The sequence below is a fragment of the Marmota monax genome, unplaced genomic scaffold (assembly GCF_021218885.2).
Source record: "Marmota monax isolate L192 unplaced genomic scaffold, Marmota_monax_Labrador192_F-V1.1 WCK01_AAM20220418_F8-fsc00017, whole genome shotgun sequence".
Classification (NCBI taxonomy): Eukaryota; Metazoa; Chordata; class Mammalia; order Rodentia; family Sciuridae; genus Marmota; species Marmota monax.
This window is the reverse complement of record NW_026695241.1, coordinates 4,752,031-4,769,825: the sequence shown is the minus strand read 5'-3', so window position 1 is coordinate 4,769,825 and position 17,795 is coordinate 4,752,031. Positions and strand designations below refer to the sequence as shown.

At 51.3% G+C, this 17,795-nt stretch overlaps 1 protein-coding gene across 2 annotated transcripts in view; it reads left to right on the top strand.

Annotated features, from left to right (window-relative positions):
- Positions 1-15,463: 15,463 nt before the first annotated feature.
- The window catches only part of Slc24a4 (solute carrier family 24 member 4), a 132,121-nt gene continuing 129,789 nt past the window's right edge, over positions 15,464-17,795 (top strand). For both annotated transcript variants that reach the window (XM_058577761.1, XM_058577760.1), the window contains exon 1: positions 15,464-16,289. In XM_058577761.1, coding sequence (XP_058433744.1) covers positions 16,160-16,289 — 130 coding nt within the window. In that variant the 5' untranslated portion in view covers positions 15,464-16,159. The remainder of the gene's footprint in view (positions 16,290-17,795) is intronic.

Genomic DNA, 17,795 nt, shown 5'->3' with positions numbered 1-17,795 from the left:
CTAATGAAATATACAAACATAAGCTTTCTAACATGCCACCATATACTTTCTGAGCTGCAGCTAGAGAGTACTCACTGCTGCTGTAAACAGGGTAGACTAAGAATCCATCAGAAAAGAGACAGTAAAATACAGTATGAGGAACTGCTTTAGCTGTCTTTTAGGGCACGGCTGCCAAAAGGCAGAGCAGGGGCAGGAGCCCCCCCCCCCCAGTTCCCCCTCTGTTGCGGTTGTACAGCGCCAGGGGTGGAACTTTCTCTGGCCTCCTAGTCACACAGTCAGCAAAATGATCAGCAGAGAGCTGGCCGCCACCCCCACCCCGCTTTGCTTTTTGGTCAAGTGCACCTTCACAATGGTCAGCCATGGCTCTGCCCGGGGAGCTGCAGCAGCTCAGATAATAGGCCCGTGGACGTCAGCCCTGCATTGATCCACTGGACAATGGCCGGTTCTGCATGGTGGCAGTATTCAAAGCCCACTTTGAAACAAACTCGCCTTGAAACACACACAAAGGTGCCCCCCACCCCCACCCTGCTGGGAACTTTGAAAGAGACCTCAGTGAAACCAAGCTGGGCTGTGACCAGAAGGGGGTTTTCTGGAGCACAGCACAGAGGCCAGCAGAATTGCCATCAATAGACTCAAATGCCAGGTGAGCTCTCTGCTGGGGAGCAGAGGGTGCACAGTGCATCCTGCCGGGCTGGCAGAGTTCCAGCTAATATGGCTTCCGCCAGACTTGGTCATAAATGAAGGCCAAGGAGCTGGGGTGGCCTGAGATGGTTTAGGATATCCTTTTAGATAAACATTTCCTCCTCCACTCCCTGCTGACAAACTTTTTTTTCCTATTTGAAGTGTTAAACTTCAGTCCCTTCTTGGAGACTGTTGGAAGCTCGGCGTCCCTAAAACTTCCCTATAAATGACAGAAGTGCAGAAGGGCTTGTGATCGTCATCCTCATCATCAGATGTGCTCGGGGCATTTTGTCATTTGGCCCTTGCAATTCCTCTATTGTGGTATGTGAGGTAGGGACTTCACACTTAGAGCTGAAATAGTTTAGGCTGAAACTCAAACAAGTAGAAGAACTTGCAAAGGGTCACCAGCTAAGGTACATTAAAGCCCAAGTATTTGTTGCTGGAATTGACTAAATCTCATTTAAAAGGATATCCCAGACATGTGGTCACCTAAATTCTGCATGGATGTTTCTAGCAATGAGAAATTACCACCTCACAGACAACTGCTCCATTTCACTCTTGGCTGAGCCTCACTGTTAGTTCTCCTCTGCTTCATGGAACCCAAGTCCGCTGTATCTTACACCCCGTGCTTATAGCTCCTCCTCTTTGGCTACTTCAGCTACGTGAAGCTCTTCTCTGTAACAGTCTTTCATACGTGTGAAGGTGGTTCCCAAGCCTTCCACTCCTCGGTCTTCCTCTTCAAGCCAGACAATTTCCCACCTGTCATTGTCTCTCAATTTTTTCTGCCCAATTTTTTCCCCAGTAACCAACCTCCAAGTAACCTTCTCCAGCAAGCTGCTAGCACCAGTCTCCCTTCCTCTTCTTATAAAGCCACTAACAACATCATGGGGGTCCCCTTCCCATGACCTCATCTAATCCTAATCACCTTCCAAGGGCCCCACTTCGGACACCAGTAGCATCACATGTAAACAGTGGTATGACTGGGACTCTCTTATTATAAATCCGTGTCTTCCTTTTAAATGTGTTTTAAATTGTGAACACTCCTCTTAAAGGGGTCATCAGAACTTGACATGATATTCGGTATGTGGCCTGAGAAACAGAATTTTTCCTGTCACATCTTTGGGTTAGGATCCTGTGCTTCTGTAAATGCCACCAGAACCTGCACAATTTACTTGATTTGATGAGAGGAAATCAAGACAGCAGGAAATGCTGCCGTGAAGGGGTCACCCTGGTGACATATGGTGGGGCCCGGCAGTGCAGGGGGCTGATAAAAAGGGCAGAGCCAGACACTAAGACGTGGTGGCCTTGGCAGGTCCTCTCTTTTTCAAGCCTGGCTCCTCTAGGGTTCCACCTTCAGGGATCTCATTTGCTGACGGAATCCTTCAGCTCCCTATGCCTGGGTGAGTGTCAGGTGACCAGAGGACAGGTATGGCTGAAAGCGCTAGTGGTCCACCCAAGTCTGTCCTCTCAGCCAGGGCTGAGTCCTGTCTCACCAGGCTCCCGAGCACCTTGCCTGCTTTCCTGTCCCCACAGTCATCCTGGGGACACTTCCGGCTCTTTCTTCTTGTCTTCTCTGGGCCACGCTTCTCCTACCTGGGCTTGGGCCTTTCTCTGCACCAAAGTCTTGCCTGGCAACTGCCTGGAAGCCTGTTCCCTGATAGAATTGAAGCCACAGCAGTCCCAGCACCATCCTGGGGTGTTGGGGTTCCGGCCTCCCCTCCAACTTTTCCCATGTCACTGTTTATTCACGTGTCTCCTTACTTAGACTGTGAACACCCTGCAGGCAGCAGCTGAGTCTTCCTATTCTCTGTCTCCTTGGGGGTCAGCACAGGACCTAGAACAGTTCCAGTCACTGTATAAATGTGATGCTAGTGGTGTCTGAAGTGAGGCCTTTGGAAGGTGATTTGGATTAGATGAGGTCATGAGAGTGGGGTCCCCATGATGGTGTTAGTGGCTCTATAAGAAGAGGAAGGGAGACTCGAGCCAGTAGCTTGTTCGGTCTCGCCATGTGATGTGTCTTCTGTTGATGCAGAAAGAAGCCCTCACCACATACTACTAGCCTGCTCTTAAACTTCTCAGACTCCAGAACTGTGAGCCAGTGACTTCTATTCTTTATAAATTGCCCAGCCTGTGGTATTCAACGATAGCAACAGAAAACAGACAAAGACCATCACCTGCTTTTGAAGTAAACAAAAGTTTTCCTGTGCTCAACTGGCCTCCTGTCAGCATGCTGGGGGCTCCGGGATTACTGGACAGTTGACATAACAGGGTTTGCATTCAGCTTGCATTGGTATAAAGGAATGGAAGCCCCCCCACCTCTCACAGCCATTGCCATGCTGAGATTGGAGGTTGGTTACTGGGAAAAAATTGGGCAAAACCTGCAGAAGCCTCCAATGAGGAAAAGGGCCAAGATTCCAGCTCCTCCTCTTTGGGGTGACTCTGAACAGGTGGCAGGAAATGATAATGGAGTCCCCATGGTAGAATTCTCTAGGTCAGTGGAGACTTTATCAAAGGGTTGACTCTCAACAAGGCCCAGAGGTCAAAAGGAAACAGGAACTTCAACACTACAATAGTCCAGGCTTTGAGGGCCCCAAATGCTAAGAGCAGGGTTGATATCTGTGTGCAACTGTGCCCTGCCTTATGCCTGGAGGGGCCACACTGGGTCACACAGGACCCACCGCTGCCAGGCAACTGGAGCCAGAGCCATCTCTGACCCCAGCAGCATCATGGGCTCTGTTCTCACTGCACGGATTTCAAGTTTGTGGGCTTTGGGTGAGGGCAGCCAGGACTGGACCTCAGCCCTGGGGACACCGAGGCACCGCTGAGGGATTCCCAAGCCTGTGTCTCGAGTTGGCACAAAGCTTGGGCTTGCTGCCTGGCCCCTGCTGCAAACAGCATGTCTGCATTCCTGCCTCTGGGAAGCAAGATGTGCTGATGACTCCAGATCTGTTCCTTTCAATTCTTGGAAGCTGCGCTCTGCTCACCTGCTGGGAATCTCTCCTTGGACGTGGGAGGAGCTGAGCCCCTGTCCACCCAGCAGATCCTCAGCTGCCAGCTCCCATTCTGTCCATCTGGGGTGTCTGACGCCCATCTGGCTGGTTTTGCTGGGAGGACTCGTCATCACCGGCCAAGAACAGGGGCTCAGCTGCCTGCCCTGCCCGGGGCACTGTGCCCAGCAGGCCGCGATCTCTCACATCTTTCTTCCCTCATTGACTTTCTTCACAGAGTTTTATTTGCATTCCTCTCAAAAAGATTTTAAGGCAAATTTGTTTTTCAACCTTTACAAAAGCCCCATGAGGTAAAGATTATTATTTCCATTTTAAAGATGACAAACTGCTGCTTAGAATGGGAAGAAACAGCTAGTGGCACAGCTCATGGAAGAACTGGGATTTGAACATGGGTTGTCTTGACTCCAAATTGTCTCTGTCTCTCTCTCTCACCTGAATAGATATTTTAAAACTACAAAGCATTTGTTACATATAAAAGAGCTTATTGGGCATATCAGTTACATGCCTCCCCGTGACCCCCTCACCCCTAGGTCCTCAATGCTTCCATGGACATTGCTGGGGACCTGTCAGGGACTGGGTGGAGCTGAGCGCTCTGTGGCCATTTGTCTTGTGATGCCCATATCTTTGTGGACAGGCATTTTCTTGGCAAAGAGATGGACAAACTGAGGGTCCCAAGCAGGCCACAGGCCCAGACAGAAGGATGAGGCCAGCGGAGTCCAGCCTGGTCTATTTGGCCTCAGAGCCCGTGGCTTCCACGTCAGTGTTCCTCATCCACTCTGGAAACAGTTTATTTATTTATTTTTTTTAAATGTAGACCCTCAACTTCATCCCTGACCTTGTAAACCAGTTTCCAAAGTTACGACCCAGGAAGCGTTATTTTTAAACTCCCCAGGTGACTTTAATGCAAATGGCCCACAGACAGGGGTAGGAATGACAAGTCTCATGCCTGCTACTCAGGGTGGCTGTGAGAGCGAGGAGCCCCAGGCAGACCTGACCTGATGTTGCTGCTCACGATTCTCAGCAGCCTGCCACCCTGGGAGGCCTCAAAGACTCTCCCGGTGCAAACGTGCTGATCTTTCTTCCAGTTGTCCTAAAGACTGCCCGTTGTCACAGGTGACCAAAGTTCCTTAGTAAAAATGAGCATTGAGAGTTTCTAATAGTCAGTGTTTATAAAGTAGGCTGAGCCTCTCACTGGAGTTGACTGAGGACTCGGAGTCAGCATTCAGCTGAGGAGTCTGGCTGCCACCCAGCTCTTGGCAGCAGACACGGCTGGGGATCCTGCAATTTGGGGGAAGGATTGGCACTGCCGGCATGTCTTCGGTGCTGGCTCTGGTTGGCTGGACTTTCTGAGCGCTGCTCTTGGGCTATGAGTTACTGTCAGTTCAGGTCCAGTCAGAGCCGTGGAGTCTGCCGTGGGTGGTTTGGTGAACGCTGCACAGGGTACGGTGCCTATTCTGCATGCATCATTTGGGGATTCCACAATTTCCCAATAACCAGGCCCCATTCTTATAGATAACACTTCACATTTCAACTGTCTGCATCCCTCTGGCAAATGCAGATGTGTGCACGCACCTCTGGGTTCACCAAATCTGCTTTATACTGGTGTGGCACATCATCACAGGGTCCCTCGCCCACTGGACATGGGGATTGGATGGGGCAGTGGACCCTGGGATCCAAGTAAGTCCCCAGTCAACAAAGTTAGACAGCTATGAGCCTAAGGCCTAGCCGGGAAGAACCTTGTCCCAAGGTCAGGGAGCCTCAGGACGTGCTATGGTTTCTTCAACCAGTTAGACCCCAGGGGTCATTTCTTTTCATTTTTTAAGACTAAGACCAGGCACACGGATGGTGGATGCCTGCCCAGTAATGTGATATCTCATTTACAGCAGCCCAAGAGCGGAGCTTGTACGTGTGAACGTTGGATTATTTCTCTTCGTAGTTTGCTGCCTCCTCACTTCACTGTTTCCATGGCAACCCTTCTCAAACACCACTTCGTACTCTGAATACACAATGTAAACAATCTGCAGTTGAACATTTCCCAATTTAGGGGTTCAGAGCCAAAGCCGGTGGGCCTGCTGTCAGGGAGGAGGGCGAGCCGACACAGCAGAGGCTGCCGAGATGTGGGTGCTAGGTACCCGCGCACACGGTTGCCCATGCTGATCACGGGCGGTCCAGGGTCAAGAGGTCACTCACTGAGCACTCTGCTCTTCCTTCTCGGGGCATTCAGTACAGGAGGGGCTCAGGGTGCCCCATAGAACTGGCGGGGGCTCCCTGTCACTTAGAGATGACACGAAGCGAGCACGAAATGAAGCGAATTTTCAAGGATCCCACAGTTTGTGACAGAGCCAAGACCAGAACTAGGGCTTGTCCAGGCAGCAAATGCTCGGCCACTCTGTGCTCCTCCGCAGCCCAAACCCTGTGCTCAGGGTGCCCCGGGCTTTCTGTCCCACGGGGCCCAGATGCACCATTTAGGAGGGCCTGGCCAGTGCTCAGGCAGGCCACAGGCTGAGATTCCCTCAAGCACAGAAAGCAGGGGCTCCGCCTGCTGTCCTGAGAGCAGCTCAGGACCCCCACGAAAGGCAGCGTTATTTTCTTTCATCAAAGGAGCTATTTTTACCTCTCGTCTCTACCAACACAGAGTAAAGTGGGCTGTCTGCAGAGTTGCAAGCAAGGGTTTCAATGGGGAAACCTCAGACCATTTCCTTTCGACTTCCGACGGCCCTCAGCATCCTCTGACTTCTGAGTAAACCATCACATGGTTTCCGTCCCGAGCAACGAGCCAAAGGACACCCGTGGCCTCGGGAGGTGGAAGAAAGGCTGTGGGAGGGCGTCCAGTGAAGGCTGAGAGCAGGTGTTCCAGGGTGACAGGTGCTGCTGAGGTGTGCGTGGGGTCCCCCCTTCCAGCTGCTAACCAGGCTCTACAGCAGGGAAGAGATGGAGCCCATCACTTGAAGGACAGAGAACCAGGCTCGTCCCTCAGACAGCTGGTACAGAGCGTCTCCCCCGGCGTCCTAGAGGGACCCAGGGTCTGAGCCACTAAGCGGTGCAAGCACTGCTGCTCCTGTGGACTTGGTCTCCTGGCCACAAAGGCACGCCCTGGAGGTGGGGGCTTCTCTGCCCCCTTTGCTCCTAGGGATGGCCTGTCGGGTTTCCCCAGTGATTCAGCTGAGGTCACTCAATCTGTAAGAGGGACCCTGAGAGGCAGGGCTGCTCCCCACAGCTCCCTGTTCAGTCGCGTGGGCTAGTGTTGCCGGGACCCTATCACAAGACCCCCAGGTCCTTGAAATGTGACCAATGAAATAAAATCCACAAGCATCTCATGGTGGTAATGACCCAGCAGGGGTGCTGAGATCATACCTGGGCCACAGACAGTGATCCCACCATCAGCTCCCTGGGCATAGCTGTCTCGACGTCCTGCCCTTTAGTCTCCTCTCAAGGAAAGAAGAGGCTGGGGAGACGGTCCCCTTTCAATGTTCACAGAACATTCCAGGGGGATATTAAATGGTGGCAGGACAAAAAAGGATTCCAGGTGAAATAAATTTGAGAAATGCTGAATGCAGCAAAGTCAAAGATGCCTCATTGTGGATTTGCCAGAGCCGTTAATATGCCTTACAGATCTCCAAAAAGGGATTATAGTGTAAAGCATCTTCATAATTTATTTAACCATAGAACCCCTAAACTCTTTCGGGGTCAGTATTAGAATTCTCTTTATTTCCTTGGAGAAGCAACATGAAATTGATCTTTACTTCTTTGAGTATCTGAGACTGTTTGGTCTTTTAGTTTATTTCTAGAATAGAAAGAGTCCTTGGTGAGGTTTTGAGGTTTGGGTGAGGATCTACCTTAAATTCAGAGTTCTCAAAAAAAAAGCCCTTTGAAGGAGCTGGGTGAGGTGGTGCATGCCTATAATCCCAGTAGCTCAGGAGGCTGAGGCAGGAGGATCACGAGTTCAAAGCCAGCTTCAGCAACCGTGAGGCACCAAGCAACTCAGTGAGACCCTGTCTCTAAGTAAAATAAAAACAAGGGCTGGGCTCAGTGGTTAAGTGCCCCTGAGCTCACCCACCCTCCCCCCCCAAAAAAAAAAACTCTTTGAAGGTGTGTTTGGGGGAAAGGTTCTACTCTTCCAGAAACTATTCCAAGTCTAGCACAGCTAGTTTGTGCACAGTCCCAGATGACAGGACTTTTAGGGACCACTGGATTTTCAAGGACATCTGTGAGCCCCAAGATGGTGAACCACTGCATTTAAGCTCCTACCAGGTAACATCTCTGTGGAAATGAAGCTTGATCTTGTAGGATTTTGGAGGTGAAAACAGACTAGGTGATACTTTTCATGTCTTAATGGGAGTTAAAGTGTGGGGGGGGACAGGAACGACAGAAAAGGGCCAGAAGATACGGAAAACAAGAGGGACGGGCAGCAACTCTTCCCCAGGCGGGCTGTGGCCTCCTCATTTCCTCCCTGGTCCCAGTGTGCCTGCCTCTAAAAACCACCACGTGGTTCTCCTTTATGAAATCTGACTACTGCATATTAAGGCTTTGTGGCAGAGAGAAAATTACTGCTGTATCTGAGAGTCTCCATCTTTTACAGGTCACCAGGGCTCCATTTATTAAATTGTTGCTCAAGGGCACACGTGTCCTGAAAGTATGTGTCTCCTCAAGGCTGGACTCTCCTCTCACTCAGAGATGGCCTCCACCACGTGGTCCCTGTGCAAACCGGACAGCCACGCTAAGAAGCCCAGCAACGGTGGCAGGTGCCCCCTCCCCCGTCACACAGCACGGCCTGCACAGACAGACATGGCCCCAGAGGACCAAGAGAAGGTTTTTAGGGAATCAAGAACGACAGGTGAGCAGTTCAGAGCTGCAGAGGGAGATTGTGAAGTGGGAATTCAAAAGCAGGGTTCTAAAGTTCACCAGTCTGCCTGTCTGCTAACTGTCTTTTGATCACTGACCTTTGAAACAAAATATTAATCATAAGTTTATACATTATTATTTACCAGCAGCCTGAGGGATTAGAATTCTCTGGGCTTGAACAGCCTCATGACAACTCACACGCATGACCCAGAGGAGGATGGTTTCAGCTGCTGGCGGAGGGGTGGACATTAATCTATGCTGTTTGGATGAGTTACGTGAGCCACGAGCTCTTGTCTGCCTCTTTTGATATCTTTGGAAGTACTTTGCATCTTCCTGAAATAGCTCCTCCCCTCAGGTGAGAGTTTGCTAGACGGTTTGCTTCCAGAACCAGGTTAACAAGGGCGAGGAGGGGAGAAACCCCTAAAGCTAACCAACAGCATGCACCAGAAATCCTGTAAATTAATTTGAAATGCTGAGTCATAACATTGCATAACAGCCATTAAAGTATTAGTATTACTTTGGGGGGTACTTCATTATGCAACCCAGTGGTAAATCTCCTCTGGGCCTCTTTATTTATTTTTTTTAATTCCTCCAAAGTGTTGCAATTTACTACTTTATTTTCAAATGGGCTGAATCTGGGCTCACCCCAGCCTCCTATTCAGCTGGTGGCCTTCGTGCAAGGACAGTGGACCACACAAGCATGAAAGAGGTGTTGATATTTTTCACACTTTGGATCATCTGCAAAGGCAGAACTGTCAGTTCATTCATTAACGTGTTCATGGTCATGCAGAGCCCAAGTGTGCAGGAGAGGGAGCTCTGAACCTAGAACAGATCTATGTCTCCATCTTGCTGTCTTTGGGGGCCTCAGTTTCCCCCAAAGAATGGCTTGGATAGGGAAGCTTATTCTTAGCAGAATGATTAGGAGCAGGAATTCAGGATCCTCACTACCTGACTTTGCATCCCAGCTTTGTTACTTACTAGCTGTGTAACTGTGGGCAAGTTACTTAACTATTCTGAGCCGTGGGCTCCACCATCTGCAAACTAAAGATTATAATGACAGTCATCTCATAGGATTTTTGGAAGGATTAAGTGGGTCGATGGACACCAGGACTTTGAACACTGCCTGGTCAGGATGGATAAACGTGATCCATGCACAAGATGACTGCTTGGGCATGGTGGAAGTCCTCTCTGCTCCTCCTGATAAAAGCCTCATTCCCCAGCCTCCCTGGCAGCCATGGCCAAGGGCTGAGTTCCAAGTTGCCGCTTCCAGACCTGACCTGTAAAAACCTTCCACAGTATTTTCCACATCTTCCCCCTCTGCTATTTCAGTACAAATGAACTTGCTGCCCCCGAAGCCCCGTGTGGAAGAAGACTTGGTTAGGAGAAAGAAGCAACCCGAATCTCTCAGTATCCGGCTGGAGAAGAGCCACCCGCTGATACTCCCCGTCTGGGCTTCATGTGGGTGAGAAATAATCTTCTAAAGCGATAAGTCAGTGGGTTTGGGGCCCTGGGCTAGGTAACAAGTCTGGGCTGAGACACCTTCCCAGAGGCGCTGAACCTGGTTACAATGGTTTCATTGCTGGACTCCAGGATTCTGATGTCATCTGGGTAACAACCAGAGGACTCCCAGTTCTCTCGTTGGGGACAAAAGCTCATATGTCTGGAAAGTGTTGGCCCGGTATCTGGCAAGCTCCCTGCAGATGGCTGCCCAAGCTGGCCACCTGGGCCGACTGCCCCCGCTTCCTGGACAGTGGGGTGACATTTCTACTCAGATGCCACAGGGATCTACTTGGGTCACCCAGGCAGTCACTCGGATTCAAAAATACATCATTTCGGTCCACAGAGCTCTGTCTATCCGTATGTTCCCAGCCTTGGCCACCCCCAGAAGGGGACTTAGCAGGGCTGGGGTGTACAGGAGACTCCAAAGTGGGCAAAGCAAATGCTTTTCCTTTTGAAAACTTAAAACACGTTTCCTCACAAAACACGGGGCCTGAAAGATGCTCACCACATGGGACTGGCTTCTGGTGGGAGTGAGAGGCACAGAGGGTCTGGGCCTGAGCAAGCCATGCCGCTGTCCCTGCAGTGTCCTCCATGTTTGGTAATTCCCCTGGGGACAGATTGCCCCTTCCTTGGATGAAAGTCTCTGTGCCTCTCTCGCCGGGCACTTGTTTTTCTCCCGGGCATGACGGTCGTTTCTACCCATGCTTTAAGGCCTTTCCAGAGGCACAAAGGGGCCTGAGCAGAGCTTTTGAATCCTGAGCCCTTAGAAACGAAGCAACGTGAAAACACAATAGAGCACATCTGCAGACAGACCCAAGCTGCTCCTCCTTGGGCCGCAAGGTGCAGCATCGCGAAGGGGAATCTCGTTTTTTGTGCCATGTCACAGCGTGTATGGGTAAGAAGAGGCCAGTCCAAGGGCAGAAAATCACCAAGGGTCTAAGTGGAGGGGCACCTTTGGAGCCAAATTCCTTGTCAAATAGCCCTTGCTATTGTCCTGTGACCTCCTACTTTGCCCTGTTTCCACTATCAGGCTGACAAGGGTCACGAGAGCCTGGGAGCAGTGGTTGGAGGGCACTCTGGGGTCTGCACCTGGGGCCAGGAGCATGGCTTGGTGACTGACTACCTGGGGAACCTTGTCACTAGTCACAATCCGTACCTCTGGTGCAGGCTGGTGGCTGTTCACCTTAATCTTCCTTTGCCTCCACAGTAATGAAACCTTGACTGGGGGGACGCTGCCCGGTTACCCATCTCCCAGCTCTCCTTGGTTGGGTGTGGTCCTATGGCAGATGTCCAGTGGGCTAGGAGAAGTGATGTGGGTGGCTTCTGGGTGTGGGATTTACAACAGTGGGCACTCGGTCCTCCTTCCTGCTTGGCTGTGTGTGGTGACCACATAGACGATGATCAGGTCCTAGGGGAGGGCAGGGCAAGTGTGATGGAAGGGTCTGGAAGGGTCTCCAAACTGGCTGCAGTTTGGAGGAAATACTGATGTCTAGGCCCTCATGGTCACCTGCCTCCCTGGTGATTCTAACGTGCAGCCACTGTGGGAAGTGCCGGTCACCACGGTCTTATACGTCAAGCTAAAGAACAGGAGGGACTATTTGGAGAGCAACAGGGAGCTTCTGTTTTGTTTGTTTGTTTGTTTAAAGGAAGGGACATAATCAGATTTTTCTTTGTCCAGAAATTTACTCAAGCTGCTGCTCACAGAAGGGAAAGTGATGGGGGAGATTGGGGTTAGAGGAAGGGGTTCAGAAGGCTGCTGCCATGGTCCAGGTGAGAAAAGGACCCAGTGGTGACATGGGAGTGGCCTGGTTCATGTTGGGCTGGATGGGGGACAGGGAAGAAGTGGGGAGACACAAGGTCAGAACTACTGAGAAGATTCCTGCTATAGATACAGACTCAGGAATCAGCAGCAGAGGGAGAAGGGGAGCCCAGGAGATGCAGGGAGGGGAGTGCCTGCAACAGGCTGAGCAGGGCTGGGCCGAGAAAAGCAAGCACAGGCACTGTCATAGGTCAGGGTGCAGCTGCTGCAGGAGAGTGTGGGATTCTGCGGAGAGGTGGCCACCTGTCACTGAAGAGCTTCAGTGAAGACGGTCGGAGACCCGGGGGGTGAAGTGCTGGTGGGAGCGGGCACCACCAAAGAGGGGGAACGATTCTTTGTCCTATTCATTTACTCCATAAACTGGTTCCTGAGGACCTAGGGGGCTGGGCCCTGTAGGCTGTGGATAAAATGGCAAGTCCTTAAGGCCCTTAATCCCAAGGAGGAGACAGATACTCTCACTCATGTCACAAAATCACACGATAGAAATGCTGTGATGGAGACACGCACCAGCAGGTCTGGGACACAGCAGGACCAACGCTAGGGAGAAGCACAGGGCCGGCAGGGAAGGTCTGAGAAAGCCAGGAAGGGAGGCAAGGTCGGTCCGTCTGGACGCGGGATCACTGGGGCTGCCCCTTGCAGAGTTCAGGTCTCAGCTGCAGGGGAAGGATGACACTCTGGGACCTGCTCAGGCCACGTGACTAGCCATGGCCCAGGAGTGGTGAGCGTGCCGCCTGCAGACCAGAGCATTCGATGGCCAGCACCAGAGATGGCAGAGGTCTCTCTGCCTTCTGGCGCGGCAGGCAACAATGTTTGAGACTGTGGCCGCCCCCAGGGACCCGAGTGACCCTTCTTAAGACATACTTCCTTTTGACAGACCAGAAGCACCAGCCAGAAACAAATGTTTGTTGTTTTATTTTGTTTCAGTCACCATAGCATAACCTAGCCCAGTGGTTCTCAGAGTGTGGTCCCTGGACCAGCTTCACTTGGGAATGTGCTAGAAATGCAAATTCTCAGGTACTACCTTGAGTTCACTGAAGCAGAAACTCTAGGGTGGAGCTCAGCAGTGTGAGTTTTAACAAAAATTCTAGGGGATTCAGAGACACATTCAGCTGAGAAGTGCTGCCTAGTCAATACGGATTGATACAGTCATCTTAAGAGTGGGAGGAATGACAAGTTATGGAGAAGGTCATTCTAGCAAACATTAAAAATCTGAGTAAGATACTAATTAGCGAGGCTCATCATGTCATAGAAAAGGATTTTCAAGGGAAAAAAAATCATCATACCCGTCCCCCACGGATTGAACCATCCTATCAAAATGGCTAAAACTGGCTCTTTCTTACAGTGTCAACTCAGAAGAAAACACTCTGTTGCAGAAAGAGACACTTTGCATCCAACAGCTTTGAAGTCAGGGCCCAAGAGGAACTGAGGAATGCACTTTCCATCTGTGCCCATGACTTTGCCGTTTTAGAAAATGCCTCCTGAATTCTTTGAATCTCAAAAATACATAAAATCCAATTCTCTCATCCATAGAGTGAGTCATTAGTGCTGTAGCTGAGGCTCTTTGGTAATGGGCACTATTTAAATGAGGCAAAAAGTACAATTTCAAAAAAATTGCTTTTTAAACTGTCAAGTAAAAGGAATCCATTTGTGCATGTGAAATTACTCCAAGGGTTCTAACTCTTAACTGAGAGCCGGTGAAAAATGTCAAAGAGAAGAAACGTTCTGTTAAAGAGTTGGCTAAGTGTTTTCACCTAGTGACTCCTGTGACCCATTGCGGATTCAAACCTTTCTATTTTCACCAGTCTTAGGTAAGCTCCATGGACACAAGTTTTATGAAAATATGAAATCCTGGAAACAACTTTCCATTTTCCTCACTGGCATTGCTTTGACCAATGTGACCAAAATTCTGTCTTACAAATAGGATGACAGTGTGTTCTCAAACTTTTTCCTTTAGTTTAAATTTGACGCCAAGGGCCCTTATCAAGTAGCTTTCCAAATAACATGCTTTCTGGTCTTCTATTTGTTATTGATGAATGCATACTTGGAAGTTCTGGTCAGTGAAAAGAAAATTCTGCAGAGGTATGAAAAGATGCCCCTTCAGGTGCTGCTGGGCTTGGTAGAGTCACCACACTGGAGGGTGGGCCTCATTGTGGAGGCATTTCTACAGACAAGAAGAGAACCCTGGGCCATTCCACCCAAGGCCAACTCTGGCCTTTTCCTTGTCCTCAGGGTTTCCATTGCAATTAGTTTTGTGTTCAGACCTTCAGTATCTTTGTTGATATCGAGATGAAGCTGCTCAAAATAATTAGTGTAACTTTTCCCTTCCTCTCCTGCAGGGCACCTCTGGCCTGCAGCCCTGTGCCAGGCTAACCATGCATAGAACAACCTTGCTTACTCAGTCCAAAGGGAACCTGGCAGGTGGTGGCCCATCCCTGGCACTGGGACAGGTTCAAAGAGGGAACTCATCTCACACTTGATTGTGCACACAAATCTCCAGGGATCTTCTTTAAAATGCACATTCTGACTGAGTAGGTCGGGGGTAGATCTACTGAGTCCTCCTGTCTCACAAGTATCCAGCCAATCACCTGGGCCATACTGCACATCCACAGAAGGGTGACTTTTAGATTCCCAACTTCTGGGGGTTTTATCTAGGGGTCTGGCTCCCTTTGGTTCCTGGAAAGCAGAGACTGGACTTTCTTATACCTTTTCTTGTTTTGTTCCCTGGCCGGCACTTGGCACAGGGCCCACACACAATGGGTATGTATTTATTTAATTAAACAGAGTTGGTCTTGTTCCCAAAAGGATTTTAAGTGGACTTAACTCCTGGCAGGCCCTAAATTTGCACATGATAAATCTGCCAAGGAAGAAGTCAGAACTAGAGGTCCCTTTCCCAGGCCTGCACCTGGACTATACACCTCCCTGCTTTTCTGAAAATGTCCCTCCTAACCCATTTTTAAAGCTGTTTACAGTAGAGGATTGACCTGAGAGGAGGAGGAAAAACAAAACCAGAAAGTCTTGCGAAGCCATCAGGCTCTGGAACATCAAAAGCTCGACTCCGGATGGCTGAGCTGCAGGACTCTCTGGGTTCTCAGGTTCTCTGTCTGCCTGCTCTCCAGCGTTTTGCTGGTTGGTGGGGCGCCTCCTCACCCAGGGCCCAGCTAGCAGCGAAAGCCCTGCAGGAGCTGGTCCCTGCGGGTGCGGCGCCCGTAGGCTTGGTGCAGCCGGCTTGTTAGCTCCGCAAGAGCAATTAATCTTCTGATGCATCCCCCGCTCCGGTTACTGGCCTAGGGTTCCCGGAGGGTCTTGGGAGCCGGAATGAGAGCAAACCCTCCGCAGACACGCTTGTTCCGAGATTCCCTGACGGTGCCATAACCTGTTTCTCTCTGCAGCAGCTTCAGAAGATAAATAAAGGACTAATTTAGGTTGCATAGAGAAGGAAGGAGAGAACAAGGGACAATGAAAGGGATTACTTTGGTCAGTAGTAGGGCCTCGCGGGGGGGGGGGACGGGGGGGGAGGGAGGAGCGCACAGGCGAGTGCGCCCTAGGGGAGGAGTACACGTGCTGGGGAGGGAGGGCGAGAGGCGGGCGGGAGGGGAGGAGTGGGGAGGCGAAAGCAGCTAGCGGGAGGCGCCACTGCCTCGCAGACGCAAGCACCGGCAGCTGAGGAACCCCAGAGAAAGTTCCCGGGGAGAGCTCGCCCCCGGGAGGGCCGATCAGAGGCTTCTCGCCGAGAGGGTCGCAGGTCCTGCGCGTCCAGCCTGCCTACCAGCTGCGCACACTTGGCCGCCCAGGGGCTCGGCTCGCCGAGAAGTAGGGGAGCATCGCGGGCGGGCAGTCGGGGCGGCAGCGGCTAAACTTGGAGGAGGAGGATGCTGCCAGTGGGCGCGACGGCGTGGAGCGCGTGGGCGCACTGAGTGCTCCCGGCGGGCTCAGCCCGGAGAGCACGCTGAAGCTGAGCGGGCAGGTATCGGCTCCAGCTCCCGGACTGCGCCAAGCCCACAAGCTAAGGCCGCCAGCGCCACCGTGCCGGCGTCGCCTTTTCGCCACGGAGCAATGGTGTGCGGAGAGTGCAAGCCACGCGCGGGACTCTGAGCTCCGACCGTGCCGTGCGCCCCCACCTCTCCTCTTTCTTCGGGAGACCCTCGCTCTGGGCCAGCTACGCTCACGGGCCATGAAGCTCTGGCCCAGAGTCGCTCGCCTCTGAGCTGCGCATCGCCCTCTCCAGCCCCGGCGCTGTTTGGCCACAGAGAGCACTCTGACCCCTGAAGCTCCCCATCCTCTCCCAGCGACAGCGCCCAGGCGCTCGGAGATGGCTCTCCGCGGGACCCTCCGGGCGCGCAAAGTTCGCAGGAGGCGAGAGATGCTGCCGCAGCAAGTTGGTTTCGTGTGCGCGGTGCTGGCCCTGGTGTGCTGTGCGTCTGGCCTCTTCGGCAGCTTGGGTAGGTGCGGGTACCGGCTCCCTCGGGCGGGGGAGTCGGGGGGACTTGAGCTGGGAAGCCTCGAGACAGCTCCCGCTCCTTCTTCTTTCGGCTGGTCCCAAGGGTTTGTCCAGCCCCCTCCCTGCGGGGCAAGTAGTGCGCACCCAGGAGGACGCTCTGAACTGTGGAGCTCGTTCCGCCGAGCGGCGCGCGGCCCCCGGGGGCTCAGGACGCGGCTGTGGGTGTGTGTTACTAAGATTGAATCCTGTGCCGCCTCTGCCCCTGGAGCGCAGGGAGAATGGGCAGCGCAGCGCAGCGGCAGCGCCCAGGGATGAAGTCTCCGGCTCTGGGTTGGGTGAAACTGAACGGTCCGCTTTGCTATTCTGCAGAGCGACGAGGGTTGTTCTCCACATCCCTTAAAAACCCAGCCTCAGAACGGGAAACTGCCACAGGGTCTCAGCTCTCCCTTCGCCCTCGCCTTAGTCCAAAGCGGTTCCCTGGTTTTCCTGATGCGTCTTCCCCAAACACTAAAAGGATTGGGACAGTCTGTCCCCGAGGGAGATTGCTGCCGCATTTCAGCATCGCTTCCCTTAACTCCTCTCAGTCCCCTCGGAAGGAGAGGGCTGGTAGGTGGGGCCGTGATTCTCCAAGAAGTCAGGGAATTGGGAGTCACTTATGTTATTGCTAATTTCAGATGGAACCGGGAAAGAAGAAACTTGGTAAAACGTATGCCTTGGGGTTTGAGTCCATGTGGAACCCTCAGAGCACATTCGTTGTCCTGATGCTCTGGTTGCAAGTTGGATACTGTGAACCTTTAAATGTTTCTTAATGTAAAAGAAAAATAGAAATGTAGGTGATTTTGCAACTGAGACATGGAGGTACAGCAGTTTTTTGTTTGTTTGTTTGTTTTTGTACCAGGTGTTGAGCCCAGGGGAACTTAACCATTAAGCCACATCCCAAGTCCTTTTTATTTTTTAATTTTGAGATGAGGTCTCACTAAGTTGCTTAGGACCTCGACAAGTTGCTGAGGCTGGCTTTGAACTTGTGATCTTCCTGCCTCAGCCTCCTGAGCTGCTGGGATTGCTGGCCTGCACCACCTCCCCAGTGGATGGTACTTTCTTGAGAAGTTAGACCATTTTTTTGTCTAAAGACCGTTTGTCTAAAGACCATTCATTTAGAGAGGTTTATAGCAGCATGTTAAAATCAAGTGAAACTTGATCAAAGTTTTTTTTTTTTTTTATTTTTTAAAAACCACCGGCATACAAAACCCAAATTTTGTGATTTGGGATAGAGTATTAAAAAGTGACTCTTTCAAAAGAAACCCAGAGAGTTTGTTTTGAATGTTTTAATGCGGTACTTTGCAAATTGGGCAAGTGGGGGTTTCCCCCCCTTAATTACACACCAGAAATAATAATTTTAAAAATGCCCAGATGCTCTTAGCTGTCAGCATTCTAGAAGAGGTATTATTACCCAGCTGAAACAGTGCACCTCAGGAGAGGTAAATGAATACTTTAAAGGTCTTAAAAT